The sequence below is a fragment of the Balaenoptera acutorostrata genome, chromosome 4, assembly GCF_949987535.1.
Source record: "Balaenoptera acutorostrata chromosome 4, mBalAcu1.1, whole genome shotgun sequence".
NCBI classification, from domain to species: domain Eukaryota; kingdom Metazoa; phylum Chordata; class Mammalia; order Artiodactyla; family Balaenopteridae; genus Balaenoptera; species Balaenoptera acutorostrata.
Genome location: NC_080067.1, coordinates 27,368,256 through 27,386,329, shown reverse-complemented (window position 1 = coordinate 27,386,329; position 18,074 = coordinate 27,368,256). Strand labels below are relative to the sequence as shown.

The 18,074-nt window shown below is 35.9% G+C and overlaps 1 protein-coding gene across 2 annotated transcripts in view; it reads right to left on the bottom strand.

Moving 5' to 3' along the window:
* RASA2 (RAS p21 protein activator 2) overlaps positions 1-18,074 on the bottom strand; it is a 118,315-nt gene that overhangs the window by 68,631 nt on the left and 31,610 nt on the right. The window contains exons 4-5 of one of the 2 annotated variants that reach the window (XM_057545522.1): positions 10,157-10,251; positions 735-811 (exon numbers count right to left, since the gene is read on the bottom strand). In XM_057545522.1, coding sequence (XP_057401505.1) covers positions 735-811; positions 10,157-10,251 — 172 coding nt within the window. Of the gene's footprint in view, positions 1-734; positions 812-10,156; positions 10,252-18,074 lie in introns of those variants that run through there. The other variant, XM_057545521.1, reaches the window with a different exon arrangement.

Here is an 18,074-nt window from a genome sequence, read left to right as displayed (position 1 = left end):
AAAGTAGGTGAGAATCAATACTGGTAATCTCAAGGTATACATTTAGTTTTAGCCCCAAGGTCCCTAATGCTCTGCTGTGTTATATCTAGAGTTTCTAGAGGCCCTCTACTGGGAAGCTTTTCCAACTCGTTGCTGCTAGGTGGTTAGACACGTTTATCTGTGATCCTATATCTATCATGTAACACACATTAAATAAATACTGGTTGAATGAATTAATGACTCATCATATGTAATCTGAGTAGACTAGATGTGAGAAAATAAAGTGGAAAACAAATTAATAAAGAAATGGCATTGGGCTTCCCTGGTGGTGCAGTGGTTGGGAGTCTGCCTGCTAATGCAGGGGACACGGGTTCGCGCCCTGGTCTGGGAAGATCCCACATGCCGTGGAGCAACTGGGCCCGTGAGCCACAACTACTGAGCCTGCGCGTCTGGAGCCTGTGCTCCGCAACAAGAGAGGCCACGATAGTGAGAGGCCCGCGCACCGCGATGAAGAGTGGCCCCCGCTTGCCGCAACTAGAGAAAGCCCTAGCAGAGAAACGAAGACCCAACATAGCAATCAATCAATCAATAAATAAATCTTTAAAAAAAAAAAAAAAAAAAAAAAGAAATGGCATAGCAGAGTTCATTTCTGAAAAAAGTTTCTGAAGTATTTAAAATAAGGAGTTGGCTTAAAATTGAAAGCATACAAAATGGAGAATTATATCTAGTTGACTTGGTAGAAGAAATATGCTTACTGTACAACAAGCTGCTGGCACACAGTTCCATTTTCTGTTATCAGTTCATTCAGTTTTAATTCAAGGTGAACTTTACCCTATAATGAAAAAAAAATTACAAACTGAGAAGTCTATTTTACTGATAAAATATTAATTAAAGGTATGTACTTTTTCAAATGGTAGCCATAATATTTAGTTATTCACTAACTAAATACTAGTGATCCTTAGCACACGGCTTTGTCTCCATTAAGTACTTGTTAAACGACTAATAACCAACAATGTAGATCAAAATCTGAAAAATAAGCAGTCAAATGCTTATATCAAACGTGGTATTCAAATCTAAGAATTTTATGCCCAGTTCAACACATATTTATCTCAATTATCATGAATCAAAAAGAAAGATAAAACTTACATTTTAGGGAATTTTGCATTTAGCAAATTACAAGATGTAGAATGCTTTTTCCAGAGAAGATAATAAGTATAGAGACAGTATCATTAAAAGACAGAGAAATCATACAATTCTACAACAATAAAACTAAGTTAAAGCTAGTAAGATTCAATTTGTCAACACTTACTTTTCTCAAATAATTAAGATTTATGGAATATCTACTACATTTTAGGAGGCACTGTGGGAGTGGGTAAGAATCCAAAGAAGTATAAAACAAAGTCGCTGCTTATAAGAACTCGCAATCTAGTTGGGCAGACAATAAATAAAAGATAACAATATATGGCCAAGAGCACTGATGAAAAAATGGGATACTGAAAATGAAAATAAAGGACTACTTTCTTAAACAGCCATTAATAAATGGGTTTTTAAAAAATTCACTAGTATAAGTTTTAAGCAAACTATCAACTTCTCAAGAAACAAAGGCTTAGGAACAATATAATCTGGAGCTTGATATTTCTACCCTGCCACTGGTGATGAGCAATTCTAAACTGGTTGTGAGCAATTCTGAACTGGTTAAGAATCAGTGTTGGATTACCTCCACCCAGCTGACAAGACAAATTGCCACATTGCCAAGTGGAGATTTCAGGGGTGTGATATCCAGGGACTAATGACATAAGTTATTTCATCAGAGATAGGAAAGTTTATTATCTAGTCACTGTTCCTCTTTGGAACAACCTTTTCAGACATACACAGAAATCTAACCTGAATCAGCCTATTTTTAATGGGCATATTTTATACAAGAGTGAGTCTGAGGTCCACTAACTACAAATCGCAGGGTTAGAAGGATGAGCGATAAACACTGATGGATCTCAACACAAAAGTCTTCATGAGAAAGCTAAGCTCTAAAAAACAAAGGCAATAGCTGTCATAAAATTAGCAGTTAGGTGGAATTGAAACTATATCTAGCCAACCTTCCACTAAAAATCTAGACACAAATATTTATAAAACCATACATAATTTATAAATTAGGTCTTTCATTAGTCCAGCATTTAATATTCACAACCCCTACTATTCAAGAGTGACCTCAAGAAGGTTCACGATATGTAGTAATTTATAATATTACTCAACCAGAATTTTGAATCATATTTGCTGTCACACCAGCATCTGTGTCACTTGACAAATGAGTGAGCCTAGCCAACTGCACCAACATTTACATCTCAAAGCAGTTGTACCATTTTAACATGTATGTATTTTATGGTAGAAACCGTATACTAACAAGGCACTCCCAACTGTTTCTCAGGAAATGTCTAGGATCTAATCTATTTTTAAAACAATACAAACTTAATATAGAGTAGGAAAAAAGTATAATAATTTCATTCACAACTAAAAATCACAGCACTGTAGCAACTCAAGACTAGAAATCAGAAGATATTTAATGGGGTTCTACCAGGAATCATTATCAGAGTCAGAGCCTACCTAATATGTTCATTACTCCCGCTGGCTGTTAAACAGAACATTCCTTTGGCATTAGTCAACAATAACGTAATTACGTATTAACCTGGTCAAGAAAAGAGTGGGGAGAGAACAAGCAGACACAAGATACATACTATAAGGGTGGAACACTAAAATTAAAAAGCATTATGAGTTAAATTAAGGAAATTATAATTTCTAAACTGGAAAACACTACCTCATTATATACTTTAACATGGAAATATATACATGATACTTAGTAGAAGAAACAAGTCACAAAAGAGGGTGTATAATACAATATTAATTTATAAAATAAAACATACTATATATATTACTATATAAAATTACTACAAGGCTATCTACCAAAACATTGATAGAACTTATCTTTGGTTGGTAGGATTTCAAATTTTTTTCTTTTTGTTCATCTAGATTTTGTAAGTTTCTACTACCATTGTGTTTTGCTTTCTAATAAAGAAAAATGAACAAGAAGTTTTAAAAATTATTTGAAGCTATTTTTTAGTGTTAGAAACCCAAATTTGAAAACATTTAAGAAAAATTTAGTATTCCTTACTATGTTCACATGACAGTTCAGTTTTACTTACATTTGTCACCATTTTATAGAGTTAGATTGTAGCAAAACAAGTTTATTTGGGGGGTGGGGAGGAGAGTTCAGCAAAACATTTCCTAGTTTCCCTTGAAGCCAGGGATAGTGGCTAAGGATAGCCATAAGATACAGTTCTGGCCAATGAGATATAAACAGAAGTTGCCGGTAGAGCATCCAAAGAAGCTTATTGAAAAGGCCTCCCTAACTTCAGCAGTGGCTTGAGAAGCTGGAAAGCTTACTCAAAACTTTCCACAATCTCAACTGGGCATGATAAAAATGGGAGCCCAGGGCCCACCAAGATAGAGTGGCTCTCATAAACACCCAGGCTTTCTGTTGGAACCTTTGAAGGCCTATGCTTGAGTACAAAGGGTGAACAACATAGATCAGCCTTTACAAAGAGTAAAACCTAGCCTGGAATCAGCCAAATCCCTAACTGGATTAAAGTGATCGGCCTCTAGCCTAACCACATGCCAAAAGCAAAAGTAAATCTTTCCTGGAGGAAGAAAAAAATATCATCCAGAGTTTCAAGTTATCTCTAAAATATTTCATATTTCAATGTCCAGCATTCCATCAAAAATTACAAAGCATGCCCTAAGACCACACACCAACCCACCCCCCGCAAACACAAAAACCAAAAAATCAAAAACTGACAAAGAGCAGCAGATTCACAGGAGACACAGATGTTGGAGTTAATGGACAGATTTTTCTTTTTTTGAAATAGAAAACAAAATGAAAACTCAGCAAATACCTGGAAAGTATAAAATATGTCAAATGAAAAATTTAGAATTAAACAATAAAATAACCAAAATGAACATGTATTTAAAGATTAGCCACAGCTGAAAAGAGGATTGGTGAAATAGGAGATAGATTAGTCAGAGAGGGAGAGAGTATAAGAGACATATGAGACATAGTAAAATGGTCTATTATTCACGTTAACTGAAGTCCCAGAAGAGAGGAGAAAGAATGAACAGGGGGGAAAAAAAAGCTGAAGAGATAATTGCCTGGAATTTTCCTAAACTGAAGAAAGACAACAAGGCACAGTAATCAAGAGCCCCTAGGAACACCCAAGTAGGATAAAAAGAAAACCACACGTAGGTGCAGCATAGTAAAACTGATGAAAACAAATATAAAGAGAAAATCCTAAGGCAACTAAAAAAAAACAGGGACATTACTTACAAAGAGGTAACTGTTAAGATGCTGACAAGGAACTATATTTGGTGATAAACATGCAATGTGATTCGGTCCACAACAGCTTTCTTATTATCCAACCTCCTAGGGGAGGTTCAGTGACAAAATAGTATACCTTTCACATATGTCAGAAAATAACGGAAGTTCAAATATCTGACACTATATTCTAGACTTCTATTTAAAAATAAATCAAATACTTAAAGGGTATTATTCTATATATATTTCATACCACTAATTATATTAGGTTGATATAAGCAATTATATCACATTAATTTGTATTAGGCAGCGTATTTAGGAACTTATTACTGTCTGAAGGTTTATATTCTAACTTTATTTCAGTTACTGTTTCAAAAATTTCACATAGAAAAATCTGTGATTATTTTAATTTTATAGTATGTATAGTCTTGGTACCATTTAGAAGATATTATGTGAATTTCTGCATACAATTTGGGAAATTCAAATGAATATAGGTATTTGGGCAAAACACAACGCAAAACTTCCTGAATCTAAACATTTTTTTGTTTTATCAACATTAATAAATTAATTTAAACGACCATTAAATTAAATTTTAACAACCATTCCACAGAACTCAAGTATATTTCAACTGATGAAAATTTTTCTTCATATGAAGGAAACTTCTAGATTTCTGATAGATGTTTTTATATATAGTAATTAATTCTATAAATCATTTTGGACACGACTGCCTATCTGATGAAAAAATAAAGGTTTTACTTAATACCTTCTGTTTATGGATGGATTTGTTTTCTCTTTAAAGAAGTATTTATTATGATCTAGAATGGTTCATTCCTTTATTATTTCATGTTTATAAATTTACAAATGAAGTTTTTAAGATACCTTTATACTCATTATGTCTTAACAGCATGTAAAAAAAACCCTTGATTTATGCATTATTAGCTATATAATCTTTGGATTTTTTTAAATGCTTGCTTGTTTTAAACAAGGGCAGAGGCCATATTACCACCCTACACACACCAAAAAAAAAAAAAAACCTATAAAACAATCAATAACTTATGGCAGGATCCAGAAATTCAAGATAAGCTTGTTGGTAAAAAGACTTATTAACTAAGTAGTTACATCAAAAGGATGTGATTGATATTGCATCTGGATTTACTGCTTGTACAAGTTGTGTGAGACAAACACCCTTAATTAATGAGAGCACCAACTTCTCCATATGAGAGATTTGGTTTAATCAGTCTTATATAAAGGCATACTTTTTATCATAGTACCTAAAAAATAAAGAAAGGAAAAATACTTAAAGTTATTGTGAGTTCCAGGACCAAATAGCTAAAAGCATGGCTGCAGATGACCTAAGCCAAAAGAAGATTTATAGGAAGGGGCACCAACACAACTCATATTAACTTCGTTTACGTGGCAAAGAATACAGAGAAAGAACACCAAGTGAAATAGGATGATAACCAGGACCACAAACTTAAGGAAGAAAATGCTTTGAAAAAGAGGGAGCAGTCAACAGTATCAAAAGTTGCTGAAAGACCATGTAAGAGGAGGACTGAAAAATGTCCACTAGACTTAACACAGTGTCATGCGTAACATTAGTGAGAGCTGTCTATGCTCTCCCTCCAACCCACTGTGGGGTTTGAAGGCAGATTAGAGTGGGTTGAGCAAAGAGTAGTTCAAGCCACGGGGGAACGCTGCAAAACAAAACAAAAAAGAACAGGAAAAAAAAAGTGTAGCAAAACACACTCATGAAATATTATATTGTCTTGAATGTTTGAAAAGAAAACTGAAAACAATTAACATTAACAGCAATAATAAAGCATCTGGGAAACAATTCAAGGTAAGAGGTTAGTGTTCTTAGCAATTTCTGAACTGTTTTGGTATAAAACCCATCTTACTACTATGGAATCCTTTCATCTGAGGGCTAAATTATGTTTCTACATGTTACTTCCCTAGAACTTTAGAACTGAAGGGAATCCTATATACTGAAGTTCTCATGTCACAGCTGAAGATCCTCAGACAACAATAATTTAGCAACTCTTGGGTACAAATGCCAATTAGAGCTAGGAAATCAAACATCTCCTCTGAAGTAGAGATACCAATCATTTCCTCTACCTAAACCCCTTTCTTAGGGGACAACGCCCCAAAACTTTAATCCCCAATCATATCAAATTAGACTGCAGTAGGCATCTGACCCAAGTCTGCCAAATTTTCTCTCTAAATTGTGCAAGAGAACTGAGTCAGACCTTAGAGGGTGAGGGGGCCGTATGCTCAAGTAGGCTCAAAGACTGATGTGGCATTTTTTAGCTGTCAACAAGAAATTAGAGTGGATTTACAGAGAGAAGCAGAAGGGAGAGACATGTTAGTCTCATCAGACATACAAAAAGAATACCATGGAATCTCATCATTAAACAACGTTTTTTTTCTTTCCCCTTCATTTTGCAAAGTGAATAGTTATTAAAATTAGAGCAGGGGGCTTCCCTGGTGGCACAGTGGCTGGGAGTCTGCCTGCCAAAGCAGAGGACACGGGTTCGAGCCCTAGTCCGGAAAGATCCCACATGCCGCGCGCGGAGCAACTGAGCCCGTGAGCCGCAACTACGGAGCCTGCGCTCTAGAGCCCGCGAGCCACAACTACTGAGTCCGTGAGCCACAACTACTGAAGCCCGCGTGCCTGGAACCTGTGCTCTGCAACAAGAGAGGCCCCCGCAATGAGAGGCCTGCACACCGCAGCAAGGAGTGGTCCCCGCTCGCCGCAACCAGAGAGGAGCCTGCGCACAGCAACGAGGACCCAACGCAGCCAAAAAAAAAAAAAAAAAAAATTAGAGCCAAAAATAGAGAGAAAACATTAACTATTCACTTTACAAAATAAAAGGGAAAGAAGAAAAACACTATTTAAACAGTGAGCACTTATACTCAAGGAGCACAGTGAGCACATGAGTAGGGAGAAATGCATCAGTGGGTCTCAATCCTATGTGCCTCCCGCAGTATCTACTGCTGTGTTGAGAAGTCCACACTTTAAAGATACAGTATATATTTTTCATTCACCGTGGTGCTAAATGCAAGCCAGCTAAGCTATTTTATGTGGTGGTCAACCAAAAACAAACAAACCACCCATTATTTTAGTTTACTTTATGAGAAATTAAAGTCTTTTCAAAAATAATTCTATGTGAACTGTATCTAGTCTATTATAGTAAGAAACCTGATCTCCACTTAGGATGCAGCTCCTATGTAAATGCCTGACAACTTTCTAGCTCTCACTGGCCATACTGAAGTTCTTGTAATTATACTCCAAGGAGCTTCCCAGGAACTTTCTAATGTCACTCCCTTTTTCTCTGAGCTAATTTGGGTAAGCTTCTGTGCCTTATGCTCAGATTTTCCTAAGTGATTCTCTTAATAATCTATGTTGAAGCCTTTTTAAGACCAACAGTACAGAATAGTGAAAGGTAGTAAAGCACTGTGGTTAGGAGTTTTAGAATCAGACAAGCTCTTTATGGGAATGATGGTTCCATCACTTAACAGTTTTGTGACTTTGCAGATGTCATTTAACCTCTATGAATCCATTTTCTCCATCTATAAAATGGAGGTAATGCTACCTATACCTCATAATGCTAATCTGAAGATTAACTGAGATAATATATATTAAGTCCTTAGTACTGTGCTAGATATATGCTGTTCTAATTACTAACAGTAATTATTAGATTAAATTCCTGCTGAACTCTATCTGTCTCACAGCTTTCTCCTATGGCTCCACCAACTGCTCTTATTTCCATGATATTTTTATAAAATTTTATAAAACTTATGCAAGTGAACAAATTCATTAACAAAATAGGATTTGTATGAATCAGGCTGCTTTTCTATCCTTTTTAGACTCAGGAGGTTGATTTAATATTCCTAGATCAGCTTTGGAGCGAAACAATATTCCCAATGTACAAGATTAATGTGATAAGTGTCATGCACCCCCTCCCATTCCCTAAAGTACTCTTCCTTCTAAAATTTATTTTAAATAGTGAGTAGATCTTACAAATCAACTATCATTTAAGACAAAAGAACTGTAAAGGTTAAAAACTCATGGTTATGAAAATAATTCGTAGCAAATAAAAAATGTCATGATATCTAACAGTTAAATGCTGTTTGCAGATTTTTGTGTTTCAGCCATGAGTTTTATATATACAATCAAATAAAAAGCCTGTTACCCAGTACTGAGCTCTAAAACCATCTCCAATAATTATATAAAGAGTATTCTATAGAAATTTCTAACTTTGGAGAGCTGGGTCCCTTAAATCCTTTAGCAAATAACACTGGCCACAAGAAAAAGAATGGACTTTAATAAACTACATCTTAAAATAATCCTCAAACTTCATTTTAGACCAAATTCTCAAAGCCTTTTCTTATCTTTCTTTTTTGTTAAAACTATTAAAAAGAAAAACTAGCACTTCAAAACTTTCATGTCTGCCTTTTGGTAAAGGCGTATTAGGGAAATGGACACCTGACTGACTGGTGGTAAACAGACATTTTACATTTGTATAACTATTAACAGCTTTCAAAATACTCTTAAAAGGTATTTCATTTAATTCTCACAATCATATGAGTCAACATGGCAACTTTCATTCCCATTTTATAGAAATAAAATTCAAGGTCAGTAAAATAACCACATATGAAAATTAGGACCTCAATTTTTAGACTTCTACTTTAAAACCCTTTCCACTTCATCACATTGCCTCTCACCTGGATCATTTACCATACAGTATAACTGGGATAAGAATAAAAGTTATTGTCAAATGGAAAGAAAAGAACATTAAAATGGGGTAGGGTGGAAAAACAGGAGACGTTTCAATTATATTTTGTACTTAAGAAGGGGTTTTAGCAAACAAATACTTAATTTTTTGAGAATTTAAGCAAACAGAATGCTTGAGAGGTTATGAGGAAACAGACACAGGCACTTTATTTGCAAATACCTGTGGGTGTGTGTGCAGTACTTTTTTTTTTGCCTTAAACTTCTGTTTGAGTCACAGTGACAAATTATAACTTCTTTTAGAGAAGAAGAATTCTGCTTGCAGTTATGCCCTTGGGAAATGGTTTCACAATCCTTATCATATTTTATAAATAAATAGGGTTACAAAAAAAGGATTCCCTTTAGATAGAAATAATTTCTAAGAGTAACTCAGACTTTTCAGAAACAAATACAAAAGTTAAGCTACATGGCTAAACACATTTTTATTCACACATAGAATCTTTAAGACCTCTTATTTTGGCAAGAGGAAAGAAGAGCTTTAAAATAAGTAATGATACCCTTTCAAATAAAAAGAAAGATGAACAAAAGGAAGGGTGGGTATGGGAATGAAGGCTCTGCATGGTGGGCTCAGGCATGGTTTGAATGAATAACATTTTCCCAAGTCTAGTGTATTAGAGAGTAAAGAGAGCATCCTGGTCAGTACAGATGAAATAAATCACAGACTTCTAAGGATTCTCCTCAGAGTTAATAAAACATACCTTTTCCATTAAAACCGTTTCCCCATCTAAAAAAACTAGTAATTTGCTACTGTGACCCAAATAAAAGAACGAAGGAAGGAGAAAAACTGTCCTAATATAACCCCCCCAAACACATACGCGTGCACATACACGTACATTATTCTTGATTTCATGTGGCGAGGCATTTCCTTCCAGTTATTTGTTACTCAGAGGTCTATAATGTTTGGTGCCAGAATCTAAAATAAGGTATGATTAAGCTCTCTCTAAATGAACTAGTATAATTAGTTCGTTTTTCACTCATTTTCTGTGTGTGACAATCTCTTTCATCACTTAATCCTTAATATTTACCTGAACCTCTGAATTGGAATCAATAGGCTGTAGTGAAAACCAAGTTTCTCTGCCACTGTGGTTACACAAGTCTTCTTTTTTGATGGCTACTTTTCCTGTAAGAAATAAGTAAAACAATGAGGAAACATATTATATATAATCATTAGCACTGTTACATATAATACTTTGTAGAAAACATTTAAAAATAATTTGTACCTGTTGATATCAAAAAATCCATTTTTATAAAGCATTTTTCTATATCCTAAAAACTGAAAAGGTGCCTCATTTCCCTCTACCCATTGGCAGACCCTTCTCTGGGCCATTTTGAATTAGGGGTTTAGACCAAAACTCAGTTGTATTTATATGCAACTGCGTTTTTTTAGTACTTATTCAGATTCACATTTTCACCCAGAGTACATTCATCAGTATAAAAAGCAATGTACAATGATAGTGCAAACTAATCCTCTCAACTCTTTAACACTACGAATAAACCATATGTTCTGTCTGAGCAGACATATCTGCATTTAATAAGAGTTTATAAGCTCCAATTAAGAGAACAGAAAAACAGTATCATATGGTCACTAATAATTTTGAAAACTGACTTGAAATTATGAGATTAAAATAATTTTATTAAAAATTTGCTTTATCAAAACACTGTAAACACTGCTTATGTTGCTTCAATGCATACACACACACAAAAAAATCAAAGCAGTTCCCTAAAGAGTTTCTACGTCTCAGAGACAGATACAGTACAATGAACAAAGTAGTATGAGAGGAAGAAACAGAAATGTTCTTATTATAATGAAGTATTTGCCATGTTGGTACAAAGCATTTCCTTCCTCAATTCAAGTTTTAAGAAGTAGACATAGTTTTGCATATGACCGACAATTTATTCCAACATTCAACACAAAAGCTTCAACAAAGGATATATGCTAAAGTAAAAAATAGTTCACTTTCTTTTATTTTATCAAACAAGAATTTTCATTTTAAGTACCCTAATTATACTTCATACCCTTTTCACTTATGACCACCTTGGTCTTTTAGTTCAACATTTGAAAACTTTTAGAAAACAGTAAAAAAAAATTTCTGTCAAGATATATCAATTTTTGTGTATCAAGTGGAAAGAAAAGGCATAACAGGAAAACAAACACAAAAAAACTGTCTTTAAAATTTTATTCTAGAATTAAGACAGTGGTAATGGTTGCACAACTCTGTGAATATACTTAAAACCACTGCACTGCACACTTTAAAAGGGTAAGTTTTATGGCATGTAAATAACACATCAATAAAGCTATTATTTAAAAATTTAATATTATAAGACCCTTATTCTACAATTTCCAGGATTTTTAGTTTTATACATAATTTATGAATGTGTATGTAGATGTACATACATGTGCATGTATAATGCATACAAACATCACCAAAGCAAGCCCCCAACTTAAAAAAAGGGCTTTTAAAAAAGTTTATTCAGAAGTTTTCCGGTTTGATTGATGCATTTACTCATTGAACAAATAATCACAATGGCTTTGTATTTTAAATGGTGAGTTGATTTCCAGACTTCCTTAACCAAAGTCTATTTAACCAATAATGCTTCTAAAAACTAGAGTAGGAATCTACCTGTTCAATTTACAACTCACAACTCAGATCACTGGAAACACATCTTTGTCACAAGTGCCTTCCCAAAAGAGAATCCTCTCTTAGTTCACAGGTAAAAAAAAAAAAATCCTAAGGCAAGGACCCTCTTCCTCCTATTTCATGTCTCATGTATCCATGGTACTCACTGTCACAAAAGAATTGAATGGTTCTTGTCTTTTGAGAGGGAAACTCTTTTCTGACTAGCCATATAAATAAGCCGTTTTAAGTTGAGAAAAACCTGCAATTTCATTGCCAGCTCTTACTCTTATCAAGTTCCTTTTAAGATATCAGTTTCTAAAATGTAAAGATTTAGTCAGCCTGAAGAAGCATGGAAGAACACATGATCTCAAGAAGTCAGAGAAACTGACAAAGAACAACAGAGAAAAATAAAGAAAAATATTTGAAGTCATTAGGTATTAGGATACCTGCAACATGTTCAGCACTTCAATAGGCAATATAACATATGAAAAAGAAATATATGTCATCAGCCCTAGGGAATCAAACAGGGTAGAGAAGGGTTAGGAGGGGAGGGAGGGAGGGAAAATGAATAAAAGAATGAATGAGAAAGGTGGGAGGCGAAAGGGGAAAGGAATTTGGAGAAAGAGGAGAGGAACAGGGAGGGGAGGAACAAGTGTCTGAAATACAAATAAGACCAAAAAAATCGTTCATCATTCTTATTCGTTGTGAGCTATCCTTAGTTAAACAGGTTAGATGACAGCTATTAAATATTAAAGGTAGGCAGCTTGATACAGTGGAAAGAGCACTGAACTGAAAGAAAAGCCAGCATTTACTGAAGAGCTACCAGGTAGTAAACATTCTTACACATTTTGTTTAATCTTCCTAACAATCTTGGGGGAAGAGGATATATCACAGATGAGGAAAGCTGCATGATATCAAAAACCTGCCCACTAACAAGTGCTAAAGCCAGATTTCAAAACCAAGGTATGCCTGCCTGTTCATGTTCCTTCCAACACAGACACTAACTCTGTAGTATCTACACTACAGACACTACAGACACTACAGACACTAATTCTGTTACTTATTAAGCTGTGTGATCTTGGGCAATTTATTTAAATTCTACATCTCATTTACCTCCTCTGTGTTTGAAACAACTTTCAGCTCTAATGAAACCTATTCCATGCCTCCAACGGTCTCCAAAGTGTTTTAGTTTAATGTTTACTATTTTAAACAAAGTTAACTCATTATTTCACTAGCTGTGAGATCACCAACACTGAAAATAAACAAATATATAAATAATCAACCAACCACCCCAGGAACCAAATACCCAACACACTATTTAAAGGTACCATTTCATTTCCCCACTGTACTGACAAACCCATAGACAGAAAGAGCTTAGACCACATATATACACAAATATATACCAGATGCTATATTAGTTCCTTAAAATCAGACAAGGAGAGGAAACACAAAAAGAAATGAAGGAACTGTGGACACAGAAACCATTTCTGTTGGTCTGTAAGTAAAAAAAAGTATTCTTAGCTTTCCATTACCACTTCTAAGCAGCATTTTCTTACCATCTGTAAATATCATGTTATACTAGGCCCCCATTTTTAGGCACAACATATTCTTAGAAATTTCATCCTGATACAGATCACCAACCGGCAAAATCTTGATGGCCTTGTTCCTACTTGGCTACTAGTAGAAATGGCTGAAAGGGTAGATAAAAGTAGCGATAAGTGTGACTGCCTATACAAGCTGAAAAAGAACCAGAGGACTGAACAAATTCTGGCAGTATCAATAACAGCAATTCAATCGATGGCAACACTTAGATGCCTTAGTGTACAGGGTTTAGATTGATACCTTTTGGTCTCTGCGGCAGACTGGTATATTAATGGCTTCCAATAAATCATACTTCCTTGTTCTATGCCACTGTGTGGTCCCCTCCAGCACTGACTCTGGGTTTGGCCATGCCACTTACTTCTGCCAATGGGACATCAGCAAATGTAATGCAAGCAGTCTTAATAAGCACCTGCAGTAGGGCTTAGCCTCTTGCAACCTCAATACCATGTGGAGTGGAAGGCCCAGATAATGGACAGCACCAGCCATCAGACCTATGGGTCAGATCATTCAGCCCAGTCAATTTTTCAGGTAACTGCACATTAGTGGCCCCAGGTGAGACCAGCAGAAGAACCACCCAGTTGAGCTTGGCCCAAATTGACAACCTGCAGAATCATGAGCAAATATATGATTGCTAAATTAAGCCACTGAGTACTGGGGTGTGATTTGTTATGTAGCAATAGATAACTGATACAGTCCCTGTGCAAACAGACACAAAAGTGTAGTCATAAGCAATTTTTAAACAGTAGGTTTGACTTAAGAGCTAAATGCCAGGAGAAATTACAATTCAAAGGGTTTAAGAAATACCTTCGCTATCTTAAACCCAACCTTATTTTATAGGTGAACAAGGCCTAAGAAGGTAGAGTGACTTATTTAAGGTCACAAAGGCAGTTAGTGATAGAGTCATGAATGGAATTCAGGTCTCTAATATCCTAGTGAAATTCTCTTATAATATTCTAAACCATGGGGAAAGTAAAAAAAAAGTTAACCAGTCTACTAAGATAACCATGGTTTAACTGCTTAAGCCTAGATCCCTCTGAAAACTAAAATAACTAGAAAATACACATTAGAAGTTTAAATATGTATGTTTTAATATTATTAGGATCCTCACTGGAAATGGAATTTTATTCTTACATAAAGTTTTTCTCTTCTCTTTTTCTCCTTTTTTAAGGGAAGAAGACACTATAACTTAGGACAATATATCACACAGTAAAAGACTTTTAAAGCCTTAATTTTACAATTTTCTATCTTTTTGCAGCATGGTTCCTATGTTTCAAGTTTTCAATTAATCTATAATCAAGTTTTCATACTAACTGTTCCTGGCATATAAGGATTCATAATATGAAAAACTATGCCCCATATTAATAACAGTTATTACTTCCAGGAAGGGGACTGGGAGGGGGTCAGTGGCCAAAATTAATTGTCTGTAATACTATAATTAAAATTTTTTTTACAAAAAGGAAAATATCCATATATTATTATATAATTAAAAATAAAAAACAAACAGGCTTTTAAAGCTATTCAACAAGTACACATTCTTAGATCTTCTTAAGTTTAAAAGGTGGCTCTCTCAACCCTAGCTCAAATTTCATTCCCAGAAAATGCTATGGCACTGTTTAGCCTACAACTGGGCAACTCAGTTGTAAAATAATTGAGGGAATTCAATTTCCAGTAGCTCAAAATTAAAAAAAACAAAGTGCCGCCTAACTTTATGAGTTAATGACAAAAGAAAAATACGTTAAAGTAAAAAAAATGTAAAAATCTGTAAGTGAAAATATCTGTAACTGAAGATTATTTTCCAACTTTAAATTAAAGGCTATGTACGAACTGTGTTTACTTTAATAAAATTTCCTATCTATAAAAGGAAAAACAATTTCTACTAAATGTAGAAATTTTATTTCTTAATAAGAATAAACTTTTTTTTTTTAACAGTTCCCACACCAAGTTATGGCCTTCTGATACCACTCCTCAAAGGACTGATTTTTACTTTAAAAACAAATAAAAAAACAAAACAAGGGCAACTTTTGGAAATCATAATTATAAACCTCAACTAAAGGCCTTTCCAAGAAATACTATATAATGACTACTTGTAAATAGGTAATGAAAATTACAAAACATTTTCTTAAAATGTTTAGTCAATCAAAGATACACACTCTCTCAAGGGTCGTTAATAGTCACCAACAGCCTCTATCCAATCTTTATCCTATGCTACCTCTCTCTAGTCTTGCCATTAAAAGATCTCCTTGCCTTCTGAGATATTCATCTCTTCTATCTCTCTTCCAACTTCCTGATACATTTTATCAATCTTCACTAAAGCCTCATTTTCCCTGCAACCCTCCTTAAATGCTCCCAGGGCAATTTCATTCATTCCAGCAGAGGCTTCAAGTATCACTCAGTGCTAACGACTCTCAAATCCATACCTCCGCATCAAATCCAGATTTCTTCTCTGAGCTTCAGATCTGTATTTCCAACAGTCAACCAACATGTCCACCAAGACACTCCCCAGGTAATGCAAGTTTAACTTGTTTGAAATTTAACTTGTTTGAAATCAAAGTCATCCTTTCCCTTTCCCATCCTGAATGCTCATCTCAGTTAATGACAACCATAGAAACAAGACCATTTTTAACTCTTTCCCTTCTTATATCCTCTTTATCTTCTTAGTACCTATTTCCTATTTAAAGCTACTCCTGTGAAGTACATTCCCTCATTTGCATTTCCACTGCCACTACCCTACTCATCTCATTTGATAATAGCCTCCTTGATGGCCTCCCTGCCTTTAACCTCTCTCCATTCTAAAGCATAAACTATAGATCAGGGGTCCCCAACCCCCAGGCCACGGACCCATACTGTTAGGAACCCGGCCGCACAGCAGGAGGTAAGCGGCGGGCAAGCGAGCAAAGCTTCATCTGTATTTACAGCCGCTCCCCATCGCTCATATTACTGCCTGAGCTCCACCTCCTGTCAGATCAGTGGCATTAGATTCTCATAGGAGCGCGAACCCTACTGTGAACTGCACATGCGACGGATGTAGGTTGCACACTCCTTATGAGAATCTAATGCCTGATGATCTGAGGTGGAGCTGAGGCAGTGATGCTAGTGCTGGGGAGCGGCTGCAAATACAGATCATCATTAGCAGAGAGGTTTGACTGCACAGAGACCATAATAAATCAACTGCTTGCAGACTCATATCAAAACCCTGTCGATGAGTGGCAAGTGAAAACAAGCTCAGGGCTCCCACTGATTCTGCATTATGGTGAGTTGTATAATTATTTCATTATATATTACAACATAATAATAATAGAAATAAAGTGCACAATAAATGTAATGCACTTGAATCATCCAAAACCGTACCCCTCCCCCAGTCCATGGAAAAACTGTCTTCCATGAAACTGGTCCCTGGTGCCAAAAAGGTTGGAGACCGCTGCTACAGATGGCATACTTAAAGTAGATGTTTATATACTTTAAAAATACGTGTATATATAGTTATATATATGTATATATATGTATACACACTTTAAATACGTAACCTATAGACTTGAGTTTGTAGTTTGAAAGTTATTGTTTACACCACAGGAAGTTGTTAAACTATAAAACTATATTCGTATATGCAGTTATATATGATTTTTAAAAGGTTCCTCATTCTTATTTTTTTTTTTTTAATTTTTTATTTATTATTTATTTTTGGCTGTGTTGGGTCTTCGTTTCTGTGTGAGGGCTTTCTCCAGTTGTGGCAAGCGGAGGCCACTCTTCATCGCGGTGCGCGGGCCTCTCACTGTCGCGGCCTCTCCCGTTGCGGAGCACAGGCTCCAGACGCGCAGGCTCAGTAGTTGTGGCTCACGGGCTTAGTTGCTCCGCGGCATGTGGGATCTTCCCAGACCAGGGCGTGAACCCGTGTCCCCTGCATTGACAGGCAGATTCTTAACTACTGCGCCACCAGGGAAGCCCCCTCATTCTTTTTTTTTTTTTTTTTTTTTTTTAAAGAAATTCACGTTCTTTTATTTATTTATTTATTTATTTATTTATGACTGTGTTGAGTCTTCGTTTCTGTGCGAGGGCTTTCTCTAGTTGCGGCAAGTGGGGACCACTCTTCATCGCGGTGCGCGGGCCTCTCACCATCGCGGCCTCTCTTGTTGCGGAGCACAGGCTCCAGACGCGCAGGCTCAGTAATTGTGGCTCACGGGCCCAGTTGCTCCGTGGCATGTGGGATCTTCCCAGACCAGGGCTCGAACCCGTGTCCCCTGCGTTGGCAGGCAGATTCTCAACCACTGCGCCACCAGGGAAGCCCCCCCCTCATTCTTAAAAGGATCAACACTACTGTCAACAGGATAAAGTCCAAATTCCTTAACACAGCTTTGAGGGTCCACCACAACTTGGTCCAATTCATATTCCCAGATTCATCTTCTACCAGCCTTGGCCTAAGTAATTTACATTTTCCAGCAGATACACCACAAACATGATTCACTTTTTCTTCTCTGCTTCTGCTAATCCCTATTATCTTGAAACTTCTTCCTTTTCCTACCTAGGTAGTCTCTGTTAATCCTCCACCAAACAAAATTAACTCTTCTTTCCTCTGTGCTCCCAAGTACTTTGTTCCTACCTCCAGCACAGACCCTATTAAATATATTAGTATTAGAGTATATATCAGCCTGAAAACCTGGGAGCAACTTGAATCTTATTCACCTTAATATCCCCATCTTTTGTACGCCACATAGACAAGTGTTTGTAA